General features: G+C 43.5%; 3 protein-coding genes across 11 annotated transcripts in view; 1 reads left to right on the top strand and 2 right to left on the bottom strand.

Moving 5' to 3' along the window:
- LOC131125280 (dihydropyrimidinase-related protein 2-like) overlaps nt 1-811 on the bottom strand; it is a 5,894-nt gene extending 5,083 nt beyond the window's left edge. The window contains exon 1 of one of the 2 annotated variants that reach the window (XM_078791340.1): nt 158-811. In XM_078791340.1, coding sequence (XP_078647466.1) covers nt 158-418 — 261 coding nt within the window. In that variant the 5' untranslated portion in view covers nt 419-811. The remainder of the gene's footprint in view (nt 1-157) is intronic. The other variant, XM_058066675.2, reaches the window with a different exon arrangement.
- Nucleotides 1-19,316, top strand: part of LOC131125281 (rac GTPase-activating protein 1) — a 19,747-nt gene extending 431 nt beyond the window's left edge. The window contains exons 2-18 of one of the 3 annotated variants that reach the window (XM_058066676.2): nt 343-503; nt 13,253-13,347; nt 14,048-14,250; nt 14,337-14,476; nt 14,541-14,607; nt 14,685-14,738; nt 14,798-14,896; nt 15,927-16,059; nt 16,496-16,599; nt 16,672-16,842; nt 16,904-16,999; nt 17,066-17,264; nt 17,341-17,446; nt 18,555-18,687; nt 18,780-18,885; nt 18,963-19,071; nt 19,192-19,316. In XM_058066676.2, coding sequence (XP_057922659.2) covers nt 499-503; nt 13,253-13,347; nt 14,048-14,250; nt 14,337-14,476; nt 14,541-14,607; nt 14,685-14,738; nt 14,798-14,896; nt 15,927-16,059; nt 16,496-16,599; nt 16,672-16,842; nt 16,904-16,999; nt 17,066-17,264; nt 17,341-17,446; nt 18,555-18,687; nt 18,780-18,885; nt 18,963-19,071; nt 19,192-19,237 — 1,866 coding nt within the window. In that variant the 5' untranslated portion in view covers nt 343-498 and the 3' untranslated portion in view covers nt 19,238-19,316. Of the gene's footprint in view, nt 1-342; nt 504-12,565; nt 12,713-13,020; nt 13,098-13,252; nt 13,348-14,047; nt 14,251-14,336; nt 14,477-14,540; nt 14,608-14,684; nt 14,739-14,797; nt 14,897-15,926; nt 16,060-16,495; nt 16,600-16,671; nt 16,843-16,903; nt 17,000-17,065; nt 17,265-17,340; nt 17,447-18,554; nt 18,688-18,779; nt 18,886-18,962; nt 19,072-19,191 lie in introns of those variants that run through there. The other 2 variants (XM_058066677.2, XM_058066678.2) reach the window with 2 other exon arrangements.
- jakmip3 (Janus kinase and microtubule interacting protein 3) lies at nt 869-12,276 on the bottom strand. Of its 6 annotated transcripts, none has more exons than XM_058066669.2 (23): nt 12,058-12,276; nt 11,102-11,302; nt 10,785-11,027; nt 10,482-10,721; nt 10,107-10,307; nt 8,196-8,309; nt 7,955-8,101; nt 7,753-7,890; nt 7,615-7,650; nt 7,471-7,545; nt 5,961-6,065; nt 5,687-5,815; nt 5,532-5,615; nt 4,989-5,051; nt 4,799-4,897; nt 3,457-3,555; nt 3,313-3,372; nt 3,150-3,215; nt 3,010-3,078; nt 2,850-2,927; nt 2,557-2,790; nt 2,366-2,491; nt 869-1,485 (listed from the first exon to the last, which is right to left on the bottom strand). In XM_058066669.2, exons 2-22 carry the CDS (start codon nt 11,234-11,236, stop codon nt 2,375-2,377), a joined length of 2,532 nt encoding a protein of 843 aa, XP_057922652.2. In that variant the 5' UTR covers nt 11,237-11,302; nt 12,058-12,276; the 3' UTR covers nt 869-1,485; nt 2,366-2,374. The 6 variants fall into 6 exon arrangements, with proteins under 6 accessions (XP_057922652.2, XP_057922653.2, XP_057922654.2 ...); XM_058066670.2 differs by having other exon boundaries at nt 872-1,485; nt 7,471-7,542; XM_058066671.2 differs by having other exon boundaries at nt 873-1,485; nt 3,319-3,372.

Raw genomic sequence — 19,316 nt, 5'->3', positions numbered from 1 at the left:
TAAACAGGAAGCTGATTTGTGTTGTTTTTTTCAAAGAAGTATATACTCTTATATTTATATTTATATATATATGTATATACAAATCATTCAAAAAAACATTTTCCTGAAAATTGTCCCTTATTACTCCGCCGTCCCTTATAACCCCGTTTTACGGTACCTCGATTTTGTCCCGAGCGTGTCCGGAAGGGTACACCACAGTCGGCCCTCCTCCCCTCGGAGCGTCTCCTCCTGCGCGCTCAGATTTGCGTCGCTGCGTCAGCGGGCTGAGCGACTCAAAGTTCAGTGTTTTGTTCTCAAAAGCTCCTTCCACACTGCAGAACATTCCACCGTATTTCATCCTAGGCCGGGGGGAGTCCGATCCCAGCTTGGACAACAGCGAAGCCCCATCGTCGTCCTGTGAAATTCTCCTTTCGGACATCTTGCGGCGAGACTGAACCACAGCCCGGAGTCGGGGACTGAAGAACTGGGAAGTTGACAGCCGAAGAGCTTGAGCAGTAAATGAGGTGAGCGGGGTGAGTTCTGTGACCTAAAACCAGTCTGAAGGGAGGAAGAAGGGCAGTCAAGAGGAAGAGATGGGTTGAACCAGTCAAGACCATTTCATGTCGCTCGAGTTCATCGATAAAGAACTATCTGCCTATCGAACGACAAATAAATTCAGTTTGAAATAGTCAAGGAGGAGTGCTTTCAACATGTAAGAAACTTTAAAAGGTGCTCATTTTAAACTCTGGACCAGAAAATATTTACTGTAATAAACGCTAGTAGAATAGTTAAAGCATTTTTTTGCCATGTGATATCCAAGCACACACACCAACACACACACAGTCAGTTCTCATTACCGTTGATGTTCTGAACATGAACATGGATGTCTATGCGCGCCTAATCCACTAAATAAAACACACATTTTTCATAATCAAAATAAAATAAAACACCTAAAATATAGTTAAAAACAGTAATAGACAGTAACAACAAATCTCGACCCACTGACCTCCATTGTAAATGTTTGTTCAAAGCGACTTGGGGTCGGGGGAGGGGCGGATCGTAGTGCTCCATCAAAGTAGGACATGGCTTGCAGAGGTAAAACCTGAATGTGTCAAATGTACATCAGCCTATTATGCTCGGGGTGATCAAAATAATAGAAGGAGTTAAACCGGATGGGAATAAGAAAGACATTGCAAGATAGAGCATCTCTCCAGTAATGTTTGGAACCGGAATTGATCCTGCAAATCACTTTCCGTGTCCAAAAAGGGCACCGCACTCCAGTTCTGTTCACGCTCACTTTATTTGCACCTTTTGAAAATAATGTCCACAACATCCTGTGTATCCGTTCGTGCTAGCAGATAGTGTAAAATAGTACTTCTGACATAAAACCAGTCATTCTGGGACAAAAGGCAGTAGGGAACCATCGTCACTTGGTCTCAGCCTTCTGAGATGTTGAGGTCAGCTGGTTTCTGATTGGCTGAGTGGTCAGCTGCCAGATGACAGACGCTGGAAGACAGACGACAAAAGAGTAATTGAAGAAAAAACGTTTGTCACTGAGATTGTGGTTAGTTGGGAAAGAAAATGGCCGTTTTCAGATTTGATTACATTCATTCATTTTCTACCGCTTTTCCTCACGAGGGTCGCGGGGGGTGCTGGAGCCTATCCCAGCTGTCTTTGGGCGAGAGGCGGGGTACACCCTGGACTAGTCGCTAGCCAATCACAGGGCATAAAGTTAAAATATTAATGAAAAAATATGATGAAAAACATAAAAAACAACAAATAAAGTAGTCATTTTGGGGAAATTAGGTTGTGGAAAAAAATTTATCTTAATAGAATAAAGTCAAAATATTACAGGAATAAAGTCATAACTACGAGAAGAAAATTTCTAAGCAGAAAGTTGTAATATTTGGAAAATAAAAAAGCAAAAATGGCAAATCAAGAGCAGCCCAAAGTTTGTACTTTTGTACTAGTTTGCAGTATTTTTTTCTTCAAATACTTCTCATACAAAATATGAAAATGGCCCTTGCCACTTTCCTCGGTGGATACGTTTGGACACCCCTGCAGACCAGGTGGGTTAGGCCCCAGACGGGCCTAACCCTTCGGGGTACACCCTGGACTGGTCGCCAGCCAATCACAGGGCACATATAGACAAACAACCATTCACACTCACATTCATACCTATGGACAATTTGGAGTCGCTAATTAACCTAGCATGTTTTTGGAATGTGGGAGTACCTGCAACATGCAAACTCTACACGAGGGTGGAATTGAACCCTGGTCTCCTAGCTGTGAGGTCTGTGCGCTAACCACTAGACCACCATGCCGCCCTTGATTACATTCATTTTAGTTCAGCTTGACCATTCACACGCACTTGAATGAAACCTACCAGCAGATGTTAGGACCAGAGGATGAAGGCCAGAGAGAAGAATAAAAACAGAAAGAGGAACTTCTCCTCCAACTCTTTTATTTGTCGTTTCTGCGATTCGATGAATTCCTCCAACTCTTTGTTCCTCTACGACATACAAATATCACGTTGAAGACGCAAATTGAAATCAGGACGCGGAGAACGATGTTTACCTGCTGCGTGACTTGCAGCAGATCCATTCTTTCTTTGAGGATCTGCGCATCTCGTTCTCTTAGCTCGCACATCACAGCTCGTTTCCACTGGTCCATGGCTCTCTTAAGCCCCTCCCTTTGGTCATCCGTCAGCGTGTCGCTCACGCAATCGTCTTTTACCTTTTGCCCGTCCATTCTGAACTCGTCCTGCTGTCGTAGCGCCTCGTACAACATGGCCTCCAGCTCCAGGATCCTCTGCGTTTCATCAGATGTTTGCATCTTTGATGGTGAAGAGTTAGCCAAGTGGAACTTACCTTGTGAGCCTGATCCATGGAGCGCTTCCTAAAGTCCAGCTCTTCATCCAGGTAGCCTTTCTGCTTGCTGAACAAATCCTACCATCACACACACACACATGGTTGATCCCCACGTAGCAATTCAAATGAATTGAAGATAATTCACAGAGGATGTTTCTACCTTCTCACTTTCGATGTCCAACATTTTCTGCTGCAGTGCAGACTTTGTCACTTCAATGGACCCTAACCACTGAGGAAGTGGCATCATTGGACTGATGTTATTTAATCATCTTAACAGAAAGTGTGTGTGTGTGTGTTCACCTTCTCTGCCAGGGTGAGAACAGTCCTGGCGTGAATCACGACCACCTGCTCCTCATTGGACAGATTCTGCAGGACACAGTTAACACCGTTAGGCATGTGAAGTCAACACGAAAACCGCATCAATCAAGCGTCCTCACTGATGTACAAAATAAGTTCAACATACACTTACGGCGTTATCTCCCAGAATGTCCAACTTCTTCATGAGCTCACAGATCACAATGTCCTTAAGAAAACAGCAACAGGAGCCAGCTTAAGTCAGCTCGACATGCCTGAGCTTAGATTAATAACGTTTAGACGCGTTACGTACAGTTACTCCCTCCGCCTCGCAGTAGACCTGCAAAGGGCTGAGACTTTCTGGGAAGTGGACTTGCTGGAAGTTGATGCCAGGTGATCGCCACTCCCTCTCCTGTGGCGCACGGACACCTTTTTACCACCTTGTAATTATGCTTTTTAACATTAGAGCCTTCTAGACATTAAATAGCACCCCTATAGTCACCTTTACGCTCCTATTACCCAATATTGTAAACATAATCAGCAAAAATAAGACATATTAAGCATAGAAAACCTTTTTACAACCTTCTAATTATGCTTTTTAACGTTAGAGCCTTCTAGACATTAAATAGCACCCCTATAGTCACCTTTACGCTCCTATTACACAATATTGTAAACATAATCAGCGAAAATAAGACATATTAAGCGTAGAAAACCTTTTTACAACCTTCTAATTATGCTTTTTTAACATTAGAGCCTTCTAGACATTAAATAGCACCCCTATAGTCACCTTTACGCTCCTATTACCCAATATTGTAAACATAATCAGCGAAAATAAGACATATTAAGCATAGAAAACCTTTTTACAACCTTCTAATTATGCTTTTTTAACATTAGAGCCTTCTAGACATTAAATAGCACCCCTATAGTCACCTTTACGCTCCTATTACCCAATATTGTAAACATAATCAGCGAAAATAAGACATATTAAGCATAGAAAACCTTTTTACCACCTTCTAATTATGCTTTTTAACGTTAGAGCCTTCTAGACATTAAATAGCACCCCTATAGTCACCTTTACGCTCCTATTACCTAATATTGTAAACATAATCAGCGAAAATAAGACATATTAAGTGTAGAAAACCTTTTTACAACCTTCTAATTATGCTTTTTTAACATTAGAGCCTTCTAGACATTAAATAGCACCCCTATAGTCACCTTTACACTCCTATTACCCAATATTGTAAACATAATCAGTGAAAATAAGACATATTAAGCATAGAAAACCTTTTTACCACCTTCTAATTATGCTTTTTAACGTTAGAGCCTTCTAGACATTAAATAGCACCCCTATAGTCACCTTTACACTCCTATTACCCAATATTGTAAACATAATCAGTGAAAATAAGACATATTAAGCATAGAAAACCTTTTTACCACCTTCTAATTATGCTTTTTAACATTAGAGCCTTCTAGACATTAAATAGCACCTCTATAGTCACCTTTACACTCCTATTACCCAATATTGTAAACATAATCAGCGAAAATAAGACATATTAAGCATAGAAAACCTTTTTACAACCTTCTAATTATGCTTTTTAACATTAGAGTCGTTGCGGGCACCCGCTGTCATGATTTCATATCTCGAGTGTTATCACCTCCAGCTCTAAGATCCTGAACTCCAGTAGTTCGTTTTGGTCTCTGACGTCCTGGATGTCGTTTTTCAGATGGAGTTCCTCTGCTTCCATCTGCTTCATCTAAAACATAAAAGCGTCAACGTCATCTCTTCTAGTCATGCTTCCTGGTGGAGCAACCTGGATGGGGAAAAGACAAAGGAATACCAGTCACCTTTTCCACCAGTTGCTGGTTCCTCTGATACAACATCTGCTTCTCCTCCACCCACTTCACGTCCTGGAGGGCGGCGGACATTGTTAATCCTAACTGTCCACTGATGGGATCATCCAGTCTTTGCTATCCATCCATTCATTCATTCATTCATTCATTTTCTACCGCTTATCCTCACAAGGGTCACAGGGGATGCTGGAGCCTATCCCAGCTGTCTTGGGGCGAGAGGCGGGGTACACCCTGGACTGGTGGCCAGCCAATCACAGGGCACATATAGACAAACAACCATTCACACTCACATTCATACCTATTTGGAGTCGCCAATTAACCTAGCATGTTTTTGGAATGTGGGAGGAAACCGGAATACCCGTAGAAAACCCACACATGCACAGGGAGAACATGCAAACTGACCGAGGGTCTGTGCGCTAACCACTCAACCACCGTGCAGCCCCTTTGCCATCCAATTACACTCACATTTATACATGTACAAATTAACCATGATAACCAAGGGATGACTCTACATAGTGTGTGTGTGTGTGTGATTACCAGTCCTTGCTGTTTCAGCGCTGACTCCAGATCTGTGACTCTGGTCTGATATTGACTGATTTCGGCAAGCAGCTGTTCTCTGGTCTGAAAGCAAGCAAAGTATTGAACCTTCACGCCTTTCTCCAGTACGGCCCCGCGCAGAGAGGCGGAGTCACCTTGATCTCCTTCTCGGCATCATAGTTTCCTCCGCTGGTCTCAGCCAGCAGAGCATAGGCCCGCTGCAGCGCCTGGTATTCTTGCGTCAGCTGACGGTAGCGAAGCTCCGCCTCCTCACGAACGCACACCTGCAACACAGCACTACTACCAGAATCAGTCAGACCAGTAACCAACGGGAACGAACCATGTGATAAATAGAGGAGGGGGTTATGTCTTGGGATGATGATGACTATCTTATCTTTGTGGCGGTGTGTTTGCGTGTCTGTGGGTTACCTCTTCGGGTTCCGTGTCGGGGGTTTTGTCTGTGTGAAAAGACAAAGATGAGCCGTCCGAGTCCACTGACACTTCTTCGTCGTAGCCATAAAATGTTTCTATGACCTGCAGACACACGTACAAGTCTTCTTTTAACGAGCGGTTGTTCAATTCATAACAAAGATGAGCATTTTTACATCACATGAGATCAAAACCCAGAAAACATAGCTTAGTGTTTTACATGACACACACTGAAATGCAAAAGAAGACATCAAACACAGCTAAGAAAAAGTCAGTTTTTTAGAATAAGTACATTGAATTTGTTATAACTATTTATGCATTTTGAAAATAATAGCATTATTTATTTTTTTGCTAGCGTAACAGTGTCCAAAGTTGATTTTATTGTTTTGACTCCCTCCCTTGGGCTAGCGGAAAATCATATACAGTGAATATATTTCGGGCGGCACGGCGGTCGAGTGGTTAGCGCGCAGACCTCACAGCTAGGAGACCAGGGTTCAAGGGTTGGGCCCCCCTTAGCAGCAACAACTGCAATCAAACATTTGTGATAACTTGCAACGAGTCTCTTAATTTTGCACCATTTTTCAAAATACATGAATAAATCATGTTGTGGCTGCACAGTAGTCGAGTGGTTAGAGCGCCGATCTCACAGCTAGGAGACCCGAGTTCAATCCCACCCTCTGTGGAGTTTGCATGTTCTCCCCGTGCATGTGTGGGTTTTTTCTGGGTACTCCGGTTTCCTCCCACATTCCAAAAACATGCTAGGTTAATTGGCGACTCCAAAGTGTCCATAGGTATGAATGTGAGTGTGAATGGTTGTTTGTCTATATGTGCCCTGTGATTGGCTGGCCACCAGTCCAGGGTGTACCCCGATGGGTTTAGGCCCAAGACCAGGGGTGTCCAAACGTATCCACCGAGGAAAGTGGCAAGGGCCATTTTCATATTTTGTATGAGAAGTATTTGAAGTAAAAAATACTGCAAACTAGTACAAAAGTACAAACTTTGGGCTGCTCTTGAGTTGCCATTTATGTTTTTTTATTTTCCAAATATTACAACTTTCTGCTTAGAAATTTTCTTCTCGTAGTTATGACTTTATTCCTGTAATATTTTGACTTTATTCTAATAACATTATTTTTTTCCACAAACTAATTTCCCCAAAATGACAACTTTATTTGTTGTTTTTTATGTTTTTCATCATATTTTTTCATTAATATTTTAACTTTATGCCCTGTGATTGGCTGGCAACCAGTCCAGGGTGTACCCTGCCTCTCGCCCAAAGACAGCTGGGATAGGCTCCAGCACCCCCGCTAACCTCGTGAGGAAAAGCGGTAGAAAATGAATGAATGAATATATTTGTATTCTCTGTTGATTGAATAATTGACTGCAAAGATGGAGGACTAAGCTCACCAGGATGGTGACCAGACTTTTACAACAAAGTCTCTGAACTTTTCCTATAGAATGAAAGGTTGAATGTACTTCCTGGAGAGATAAAAGATAAAAGGTAAGAACAAACCCTGCAGGCTCTCAAAGTTCGTTTCCTCCTGGTCGATTCTTGACGTCTGTATCGCAATAACAAATCTCGTTCCTGCTAACACAAAGAAAGTGTTGATGTGAGATGTGTCTCACAGTTTGGAGCGTACCACTTAACAGAACTTACAATCACATTCTTCACGTAGCCTCCTGTTTCCAGAGCCTAAAAGTCACAATGAAGAACTTTTAAAGTTCCGACTCCAGACATGACGGAATGTCAACAAGGAGAAGTTCCATGAATAGGAATGCTATTGAAAGCAGGTACCTTGGACAGGTCGTCTATGATGTGCTGTTGCTCCAGAACCTGAAGTCGTAGGAACTCCATTTCTCTGTAGTCCTGACTGTAGCCCTGGTAACTGGCAGAGCTGCTGCGGTCCAAGTCGTTCAGCGAACTCGGCCTCCTCTGTGGATCAGAGCGCGACTTTTGGGTGCTGTCAAGGAAATAACCACAAAGCCACCACGGTTACCATCTCCATGTTCTCCTGGGTGACAAAGCGGAGTTTGTTGTCAAGGCGACACAACATGAGTGACAGCTCCTCATTCTTTCTGCTCAGACGCTTGTTTTTGTCCAGCAGAGGAAGAAACTGACTCTCGGTTTCCCTCAGTCGCTTCAGCTTCATGAGCAGGAAACAGAAGACACAGGAAGTGAAAAAGCATAAATACAAAATATCCACTGTATATTTCTATTCCTCGGTGTGGGCATGTCACCAGTTCGTTGCGTTCTTCGGACAATAAAGCGTTTCGATCCTCCAGCTTCCTGATGACGGCGCTGAGCTCTGCGATTTTCAAGTGAAATCTCCGAGTGTCCCGCTCCTCCTGAGACTGAACACAGGACGAACACGCACACAGAACACCTCGTTAAACGTGTCAACGACATCACGCCCACGCCATGGCCAGATGAACGTCTAATGTGGAATTAAAATAACTTTAAAAAGTCAGCTGGAACATCTTGAATTTAGAGATGCAACAATTATAAAATGAATCCACAACCGTTTTGGTTTTGGATTCATCATTTTGTTTGGTTAAAAATGTAAATGTCCTCAGATTTCAGCTTAATTTCCTTATTCAACCATGAAAGCAGACGTTTTATCTTTGCGTTTTAGGCAAAACAAGATATTCACACACATCAGCTTTGACGTGGAAAACATTCTTTATGTTTCAGAACAAACCACTAAACGTGCTAGCTTCATGTTGGTCTGGTCCGGCTAAGGCAGAGGTGTCCAAAGTGTGGCCAGGAGGACATTAGCAACACGCGACGCGTTTTTTTATTGGTCTGTGGCATATTCTAAAAATATAATTTAACAAAAAAAAAACACAGCAATTGTAAAAACAGCAGTAATTTTACAAGAATCAAGTCAAAATTATGACAAAAAGTGAGACCTATTATGCTAATTTTTATCTCATTGTATTGGGTTGTTTGTTATATGTGTTTTAATATAAGGAAATATATCATGTCATTTTAGTAGCATAAAGTTAAAATTCATTCATTCCTTTGTACCGCTTTTCTTCACGAGGTTAGCTGGGGGCGCTGGAGCCTATCCCAGCTGTCTTTGGGCGAGAGGCGGGGTACACCCTGGACTGGTCGCCAGCCAATCACAGGGCATAAAGTTAAAATATTAATTAAAAAATATGATGAAAAAACATAAAAAAAACAAATAAAGTTGTCATTTTGGGGAAATTAGGTTCATTCGTTCATTCCTTTTCTACTGCTTTTTCCTCACGAGGTTAGCTGGGGGCGCTGGAGCCTATCCCAGCTGTCTTTGGGCGAGAGGCGGGGTACACCCTGGACTGGTCGCCAGCCAATCACAGGGCAATATGATGAAAAAACATAAAAAAAACAAATAAAGTTGTCATTTTGGGGAAATTAGGTTCATTCATTCATTCATTTTCTACTGCTTTTTCCTCACGAGGGTCGCAGGGGGTGCTGGAGCCTATCCCAGCTGTCTTTGGGCGAGAGGCGGGGTACACCCTGGACTGGTCGCCAGCCAATCACAGGGCATAAAGTTAAATGAAAAATTTTTCATAAAGTTAATGAAAAAATAGGATGAAAAACATAAAAAAACAGCCATTAAAGTTGTAATTTTGGGGAAATTAGGTTGTGGAAAAAAAATTAATGTTATTAGAATAAAGTCAAAATATTACAGGAATAAAGTCATAACTACAAGAAGAAAATTTCTAAGAAGAAAGTTGAAATATTTGGAAAATAAAAAAGCAAAAATGGCAAATCAAGAGCAGACCAAAGTTTGTACTTTTGTACTAGTTTGCAGTAGTTTTTTCTTCAAATACAAAATATGAAAATGGCCCTTGCCACTTTGATTTTCCTCGGTGGGTACGTTTGGACACCCCTGGTCTGGGGCCTAACCCATCATTAGTGAATGGAAACACCAACATCAGGTTGATGGACGCCCTGCTTTATTGACTTGTTTGAGTAATCAAAATGTGAAAAAAGCCTTTTTAGTTTCTTTTTGCAACCTATGGACAATCTGACGACACAGCAAAAAAAATGATTTCTATTGGCTTTGCTCAAAGCTGACAGGAATGACAGAACGAGGAGTCCAAACAAAAAAGTTCATTGTCGTGCAACAGCAAGGGAGGGGAGCGAAAGGAGGCGGGGCTTACAGGATGAAGAGGATTGTTAGTGGCGGAGTTAGGGACATGTCCGGGGTAGTTTAGTCCCGCCCTTTGTGCATCTCTGAGGGCTGCGATTTGCTGCTCAGCAGCCTGAGTCTGCAGCTGAAGGCGGTGGGCGTGGCCAGCCTGCAGCCCCAGGGCTTTATCCAAAACACTAACAGCTCTGTCTTTCAGTTTTATCTCGTCCATCTGGACATACAAATGGACATACATGAAAGGTCATTTGAGGAGGATGCTGGGTGATCGAACCCAAAGAATGACGTGCACGGCACAAAAAAATCAAGAGCTTGATTCGGACACACAAAGACACACAAGACGGAACGTTACCAATCATTTGTTGACGTTGAGTGAAATCCATCATACCAGTCGGCGGATCTCCCTCTCGCAGTCTCTCTTGGTCCTGTTCAACTCCTCCTGGTGTTGGTGATGCGCCGATCGTAGCTCGGCTACTCGGGCCTGGCAGGCCTGGTGAGCTAACCCCAGAGCTTCCTCCGCGCTCCTCTTGGCGCCGCGATGCTCCTGAAGCTCCTGCTGGAGGCGACAGCGCTCCGCCTCCCAGGCCTTTCTCGTCTCCTCCACTTCCATCAGAAGGGCGTTCCTCACCTGAAGAACCAGAACGACATTGGTCGGGCAAATCACCTCTGGAGATCGGATCTGGTGGACTACCTTATCCATCGAACCGTCCCTCAGCGTGAGGACTAAACCGTTCAGCCGATGGATCTCGCCGTCTTTGATTTTGATAACTCTCATCAGCTCCATCTCGTGTTGCCGTAGCAACGTCTCCCGAGTAAGCGCTAGCTCTTTCTGCTTCTCCTCGTGGAGTTTGCTCTTCAGCTCCGTCATGGCGACGGCGGCCCGGTGATGTTCTGTCCTGAGTTCCTGACTCTTCTCCCTCTCCAGGCGGCTGACCTGACGTCACGCAGACACCAAAAGCGCATCAGGAAAAAAAAACACCCACAGAGTCTGGCTTTGGAGAACCTCACCTTGTTCTTCTCCTGCTGAAGTTCTAACTGGATGTCCATCAGTTTGGCTCTCAGCTCCTCGTTGACAGCTTGGACCGATGCCATGGTGTCCTGCTTCTCCCCTTTCCCCCGCCCCCCTGGAGCTCGTTTAGACATTTCAGTGTTCTCCGTCCGGCGGGTTCTTGTCGGCCGGTCGTCGGTCAGCGATCAGCGCCTTTGTACCTGCGGACCACAAACACAACGCATGATGAAACATCAACAACACGTTTGTGTAGGACAAATACTGTAAAGCATCGTTTTGTAGAACAACTTGGACCAGTAAGTTCAGAAGACCCAGTAGCACTAGCTAAACTACTGAAAAGACAAGGTCCAGAAGATCCAGTAGAGCCAGAAAGTCCAAAAGTCCTAGAAGAACAATTGAACCAGTACTCCATAAGACTTACAACCAAGAAGTCCAGGAGACCCAATAGAACCAGGAAGTCATCCAGAAGTTCCAATGGCACTATCAAAACTAGTAAGTCCAAAAGACCAGTATCATTTATAGGACCAGTGAGTCCGAAAGACACAGCAGCACCAGCAAAACCAGTAAAAACAAAACCCCCAATAGCACCGATAGAACCAGTAAGTCCAGAATACTCAGCGGCACCGGTCAAAATATTACGTCTACGACTTCCAGCAGAACCAAGAACTCCAGTAGTCCAGAAGCACCAGTTGAAGGACCATCATCTTCAGTCACACCAGTAGAACCAGGAAGTCCATAGACCCGCTAAGTAAAGATGATCCACCAGAGCCAGGAAGCCCATAAGTTTCAGTGGAGCTAGCAGAACCAATAAGTCCCGAAGACTCGGATTTACTGTCATACAGCCTCACGTCAGCAAGAATGACTGTTTCCATGGCAACGTCATCAACATGCTGTGACTGATATCGCGCACGCGCATGCACATACACGCGCACGCACCATAAATGTCATTACTCACCATCCAATGGGAAAGCTGGAACTCTGCATTTTGTGTGTCTAGCTTCCTTCCCCTAGCATGCTCACCGATTAGCTAGCAGCTTAGCATGCATGAGTATATGCGTGTGCATGCATGGAGCACTTAGCCATTAGCCGTTAGCCGTTAGCCTGTGTGAGTGTGTACTCCTCTGCTGCTGTCATCGTCATCTTCATCCTCCCAGCATCCTCGGGTGTGAAGGCTTGCGTCATCATAATTACCATCGTCATCCTCACATATGTCTCCCTCCAGTGGACGCTGGAGAAATTGCAGCAAAGGCAGACCCCATGCCAATTACTCTATCGACATGTTTATGAAGCACCTAGGGACGTTTAAAGCTAAATAAAATATCAAATCTATTTTAATGTAATTAAAGATTGAGAAAAGAGCTCAATATAAGGATTACTAATGAGTACAAAATCGATGAACATATTAAAATCATTAATAATGTGGCCATTTCCTATTGTTATAATTGTCAATTGAGTGGGACGACGAGTCCAAGTCACGTGCTCCAATACAGGAAGTGGTGGTGGCTGCAACCCGCCATTAATTCGAAGACCAGGAAGCGGGAGGTGCAAGCATAATATGACAAACGGGTGTGGAAGAAGACACCCGGACCAAACTTCATCTTCTGCTAAGTGTGAGTTTGTTTTAAGAAAAAAAATCAGTATGTCAGCTGCTGTTTTATGCGTGCACAGTGATTGGACAACAAATAGACAAGATAGATTGGCGTTTAAACATGATAACCTATCTTTGTGTTTAAGTGGTGAGAAAGAGCAGAGTTGATTTAGTACGCCATATAATCGTTGTACTGCCATGTTAAAATTATAAAATACTAAGATTAGTGTGAAATTGATGTATAGATTTGTTCATTGAAAACAGGTGTACTTTTTTTGAAGGGCAGCCTGCCGAAAAAGCTACCCGGAAGTAGTACCCCCCCCCACACGATTTTTTTTTTTCAAATAAGAAACAATAATCCAGGGGTGTCCGAACTGCGGCCCAGGGGCCATTTTGTGCTTAAGCAGGTAATTTATTGGCTACCGGCTTATTCTGAAAACAAACAAACTTTAATGGATTTTTATGTATGCTAAATCAATATTCATACTTGCCATACAAACGCATTGCACAGAAACAGTACACGCTTATGAAATGTAGTGAATGTATCTGATGTATGTTACAGAAGGATGGGGGAGTCTCGGCTCATCGTGGAGGAGCTGTTGGCGCTCTGTCTCCAGCGAATCGCAATGGAGGAAAATGCTATGAATACTGAGCTTGGTGAGTCTGACCAATTATGCGCTTCCTTAGTCAACTTGCCAGTTTTCCGTTGTTTTTTTTTTCCCATTCTTTGAAAAGCTGTGGAAGAAGGAAAAGCACTTTTTCTTTTAACCCTTGGCCCACACCCCAGTTTGAGGAAACGTAGCGGTGGATGTGGGGCAACAATGGAGCAGAAATGGAGAAAGAAAAGTATTATTTGAATGGTTACTGTAGCTTCAAAGGCGTGCATGGAAGATGGCTGTCTTTCTTTGCTTAAAATTTGGGTTATGAGCTGCCGGTCAACGGCAGGCATAGTCGAGGACAGCTATTTGGGGGCTTGTGTCAATGTGTCCGTGAAATCTAAATAGAACAGCAGCTCTTGCTCAAGCGCTAGCTCGTCACTAGGAAAGATTTTCAATGCATCAGCAAAACATAGCAACCTAATTTTTCTTATTTATTATGTAAAAATACAACAGGAACAACAACAAATTAAAAGCACTAAATGCATACGGTGCCCCCACCCGCCAGTACGAGCCTGGACTTTGTTTTTCAGGGAGGTACACTGCACAAATACGCACATTAGCATACTTTTAACTACACTACAGAAGAACGCCATCATTACAATATGCTGGATACACAAATAAAATGAATAATTTAACAGTATTTGGGGAAAAAAAACATGTTCTGCTGCAGTACCAGTGATGTTATGCAATACGGTCAGAGTTTGTTGAGGTGGTGAAAAACTTGGAGAGCTTCCGTAAAAAGTGTCTGCACTCTGAGCTGGAGCTGAAGAAGTACAAGGAGCTGCTGGTCAAGTCGGATGTAGCCAAAGCTGCTCTGGAGGTCAAACTCAAACACGCCCGCAACCAGTTGGACGTGGAAATGAAAAAACGCTACAAGATGGAAAGCGACTATCATTACCTGGTAAACAAGTAAACAATCTTTTGGTGTGTGTTTGTGTGTGTACATGTCAGGACTGTACTAACTGCTGTCTTTTTTGGGGGGTCCAGCAGCGGCAGATGCAGCTGATGTGCGACATCCTGGTACACGACAGCAAATCCAGTGCGTGTTTAAACGATGAGCAGAAATCTCTCCTGGCCACGTTTGACCACAAAGGACCGAATATGACTTTGCACCGCAGTAGCAAACGGTAATATTCCTGTTAGATTAGTTACATTCGGAACGTTTCATTGAACGAACTCTCGATGCTTCAGCCTGTCTGCGATCGATGAGTCGTCCTTCTTGTCTGACATCAGCTACGATCGGACGGATGACGACGTGGTAGAGTCCTGATCTGGCAATTCTTCACACAACGGAAGCTAGCTCCTTTCAAACAAAGTAACCTGGATCTGTTTCAGGACCTGGACACAACTGTGATTAAACCTCTGAGGTCTCGGGCCGGAGAGCGGAGGGTAAGCTAACATTCCCCGTGACAAACCGAAACCGAGTTGATGTTCTTGTGGTTCCGCAGCGCTCATCAATGGCTCTTACTGTCACTGCTGCGGCGGGAAAGCGAGGGAGAGGCGGGAATATTTCTGCAGAGCTACTGGACCGAAAAACTGTGGAGAAGGTGGTACAAAAAGATGAGAAATGCGAGAAAATATCAGTTCCCAACTAACATTTCAAGCATAGCTTTCACTAATATGCTAATTATTTGCTTTTGTGACAGCTCAGATATCTAAACAACCATACCACAACATAAACAATACAAAAAGGAGGTCATTTTACATGAAAATAACTATTTATTTACAAAAATAACACCATTTAGTGACATTTTCATAATTGGAACTGAAATGTCTGCATGTTTGTGCAATAAAACTTTTGGGATGTACCACAATACGATGATATGAAACGATGTAAGTCTTGCATAAAAAGCTAAGAACCTTTAAAGGGGAACTATTATCCCCATTTATCAGCACGTTGGACTCCTATGGAGCAGCTACACACAATAACCAGCGCAGAAAAGTTTCTAGTTCTTCCAGAATCTGTACCCATTCAGCTGTATTTCTTTGGATTTCGTGATTCCCGTGAAAACAGTCTGTTTTATTCCACCCATGGCCCGCCTTCAGGCACTCCAGGCATAGTCTAATTTTCATATTTTTTCCATTTTCTAATGGCCTGTCAACCTTTTCACACATTGCTACTAAATTGTCAACAAACTGATTAAGGAATGATTAAGGAAGATGTAGTCACCTATGCAATGCCAACTGTATAAGGAAGATATTTTTATGACACACTTGTTTTGTTGATGTAGAGATGGGGAAAACGGCGCTCTTATTTTGAAGCACTGTCACTGCGTTGAAAAATAAATGTGGTGCTTCTATTTTTTTTCACTCAGAATCTGCGTGTCTTCATCAGACATTGTAAAACGTTAATTCCATTAAAGCCTTAAAACCCAACGTGGTACTCATAGAGCCCGAGTCGCACGCATACGCACAACCACTTAGTGTTAAACTAAGCTAACCCCAGCTAGCGTCCATTCGCTCCCTGTCACTTCCATAATACTTATTAATATTCATAGCAACCATGCCATACTTGAGTCTGATTGGCTCATGGCTTTATGTTCTCTCCCCCATAATAATTACACGTTTGGATCTCAGGAAGTGGAGACCATTGTCAAGGAGTCAGTGGCGACCCCTGACACCGGAGGTCACGTTCACATGGCGGGTGGCATCACGCAAGAGAAAACTGAAGACCCTATGCCGGACTCTGCTGTTCCTGACACCGGGGCAGGTTTGTGGATGTCCATGGAAAATGTGCTGCTAGTTGAAAAACAGATGAGTTTTTCTACTCATGCTAAAATGTTAGTTCATATAGAAAAGCACATATGCAAGGTTAGTGTGGATCTCCTCAGGTGTGGGGGGACACCCAGACACCCAAAGGTATTTGAATAAAGAGTCTAGCATATGGAGGATGTAAAGACGTTCCATCGTAGGGTTGGCATCTGAGGACGCTTAAGAGCATCATGTGACAGAATATAAAATATAATATATAATAAATATAAATATAGCACATTCATTTTTCTCACAGTAGATAAACTTCACAGTAAACGCATTCATATATTCCACAATACAGATAACAGCATGTGTTGAGGGCTCTGTGCCTTGCTCAAGGGTCCATCCATTTCCATCCATGTGTTTTTTTTTTTTTCATTTGTTGTGATGTGCAGACCAAACGTCCGTGTGGTTCCCGTGCGACCCGGATGAATCTCAAGTGCAGACGCAGCCGATCAGAACGGAAAAATCCCTGAAACACGTTTTTATCTCTAAAACGGTGAGCACCCCCCCTCCCCACATGTGTTTATTTTTTTGCAAAATCTAAACTTCCTGCTCCCTCCTCTGCCAGGTGATCCGACCTGAGATGTGCCTGCCTTGCGGGAAGCGAATCCGCTTCGGCAAGATGGCGCTTAAGTGCCGAAACTGCCGTGCTGTTGCTCATCCGGAGTGCAAACAGAAATGTAGCAAAATCTGCTCCGGCCACGCAGGAGGACCCACAGGAAGTGACGTGGGAAACGCTGTAAGTGCAGCTCAAACGATGACTCGGGAACTTGATGATGATTGACTTTGCTCCTCATCAGGCCTCGCTGGAGGGTTTCGCTCCTACGAGCCATCCCAGAGTTCCCGCGCTCATCGTGGAGTGTGTGAAGGAGATCGAGAGACGAGGCCTGCAGGAGGTGAGCTCAGCGCCACTGGAGGAGAACTTCAGTCCAGACTCCGGTGTCCGTTCATGTGCATTGCAGCGAGGCCTCTACAGAGTCCCGGGTGGCGAGCGGCAGGTGAAGGAGCTGCGCGAGCGCTTCCACGGCGGTAAAACGCCGCTTCAGCTTGGTAAAGTTTCAGACATCCACGTGGTCTGCGGCGTCCTTAAGGACTTCCTGAGGAAGCTGAAAGAACCGCTGGTCACCTTCCAGCTCCACCGCAACTTCATGGAAGCTTCCGGTACACAATTTGTCCTACAATCACTGTCGCCATGTGGTTCTTTCGTTTTACAGTGTTCTATCCTCTTCATTGGCAGAGATGAGCGACGACCACAGCCCCTCTGCCGCCATGTTTCAGGTCATCACGAAGCTGCCGAAGCCCAACCGGGACACGCTGGCCTTCCTGATGCTTCATTTCCACAAGTCAGATTCCGCATCTTTCACTTTGGTCACATCACATTCAATCCGTGACTCCGTTGTGAAGAGCATAGAAAACAATATCATCTTTTCCAAATATAGTGGAACCTTGGTTAGCGTACGCCCCGGCTAGCGTGACGTTTTATATATTTTAAGGAAAGAAACAGCATCTCAGCATTGTCTTACACTGGAGGTGATAAAGACTATTATTATTATTATTATTATGACTATTATTATGACTTTACTGGCAAATTTAGTTTCCATTTTTGCCGTTATTTGTTTATGTTCCAAATAGTTACAATTTTTTCTTATTCTTTGTAAATTTTCTTCTTGTAGTATTAGGACGTTGCTTCCATTACATAACTTCTGTTTTTTGTTCTTTTTTTTGGTCATAGTATTACACCTTTTTATTCCAGTAAAATTATGACCTTTTCTCGTTAGATTACATTTTTTTTCTCTTTAATATTTTGACTTTATTCTTGTGAAATTACTGTAGATTAAATTTTTTTCTCTTAATATTTTGACTTTATTCTTGTGAAATTACTGTAGATTACAACATTTTTTTTCTCTTAATATTTTGACTTTATTCTTGTGAAATTACTGCAAATATTTCCATTTTTGCTGCTCTTTTTGTTTGTTTTTTTTTTATTTTATTTTGAGAATGTGCCGCAGGCTAATTAAAAAACAAAACCAAGCAATGGCCTACGGGCTGAATTTGGTGACCCCGCATTTATCATCTTTATGCATTTCCTAATGTTTTCCTGTATGTAAAACCTCAATTGTAAAACTATACAAATATTTTTGGCTTTCTGGAAGGGATTCATGGAATTTCCATGATTTCTTATGGGAAAAATGGATTTGCTAAGATTACGTTTCGGTAAGACCTGGAGCTTCTGGAACAGATCGATGCTAACCAAGGTTCCACTCTATTGATATTGTTCCGAAACAATACACAATCAGGATGTACAGGATTTGAAGTAGGGAAACAGGAAGACATGCGGACAAACTTCCTGGAGAAGCTTACTATGCTGTACAGTGTTCAGGATATTATTTGTTTCCATGCATCAGGGACCTTCAGGTTAGAAGAACACCAACTCCATCTCTATCTTCTCAGGGTGATGCAGAGTCCTCAGTGTCAGATGGACCAGAATAATTTATCCCGGGTGTTTGGACCAACCCTGGTGGGACACGGCACGTCTGAACCGTCGCCTTTGACCATCGTGCAGGACACAAACACTCAGGCCAAGGTGAGGATCTTTTGAGGTTTCTCCACCTAGTGGACATTTGGTCATGATATCGCTGGCAGATGATTGAATAGCTTCTCTGTTCGATTTTGCAGGTTGTTTGTCGCTTGCTGTCTCTCCCAAAAGACTACTGGAAGCGTGTTCTCAGTGTCCCGACACCCTCCTCCTCGCAGAAAAGTACCAACCAGGGCGAAGGACACAGTAGGGTTTCAGTTCTTTACTCCAGAATCAAAAGGAGTCGTGAGATAACAGGAGCTCTGTCATGGCCGTGTTTGCAGCCGGTTTCTTCATGCCGCTGACGTCGCCTGAGCTCAACAGCTACCACGCTGTGGCCGGCGCGGCGCGCACCCGAGGTCGCATCAGAAACTTTGGAAACGCTTTCATCAGGTAAGTCGGACGGCGAGCAGCAGTTGTGGTCCTGGCCGATGTTCACGATTCGTACAGTTTATTTTCACAACCGATCTGCCGGCCCCACGCGCAAATTCTTCCGTGTGCTTCCTTCATCAGCGGGCGTGCTGAGCCAGGAAAGAGGTTCTTTACGTCGCCCAGCTGACACTTAGCGCTTTTTATTTAACATCATTCAAAAATGTCATAAAAAAATCTGTTTTCTTTGTAAGAATTAGAAATTAAAT

The sequence above is a fragment of the Doryrhamphus excisus genome, linkage group LG6, assembly GCF_037039965.1.
Source record: "Doryrhamphus excisus strain RoL-2023G ecotype Guam linkage group LG6, RoL_Dexc_Guam_v1.1, whole genome shotgun sequence".
Lineage (NCBI taxonomy): Eukaryota > Metazoa > Chordata > Actinopteri > Syngnathiformes > Syngnathidae > Doryrhamphus > Doryrhamphus excisus.
Note: the sequence above shows the minus strand (reverse complement) of the source record. Positions and strands in the feature narration are given on the sequence as shown.

Bases quoted from the DNA above. Each gene is read 5' to 3' on its own strand.
- jakmip3 (XM_058066669.2), bottom strand. From the start codon at position 11,236: ATGTCTAAACGAGCTCCAGGGGGGCGGGGGAAAGGGGAGAAGCAGGAC. The intron at 11,028-11,101 runs GTGAGGTTCTCC...GCGTGACGTCAG, and splicing joins TTCAGCAGGAGAAGAACAAG to GTCAGCCGCCTGGAGAGGGA. The intron at 6,066-7,470 runs GTTTGTTCTTAC...GTGTGTCTGCAG, and splicing joins GAACTTTGAGAGCCTGCAGG to GTCATAGAAACATTTTATGG.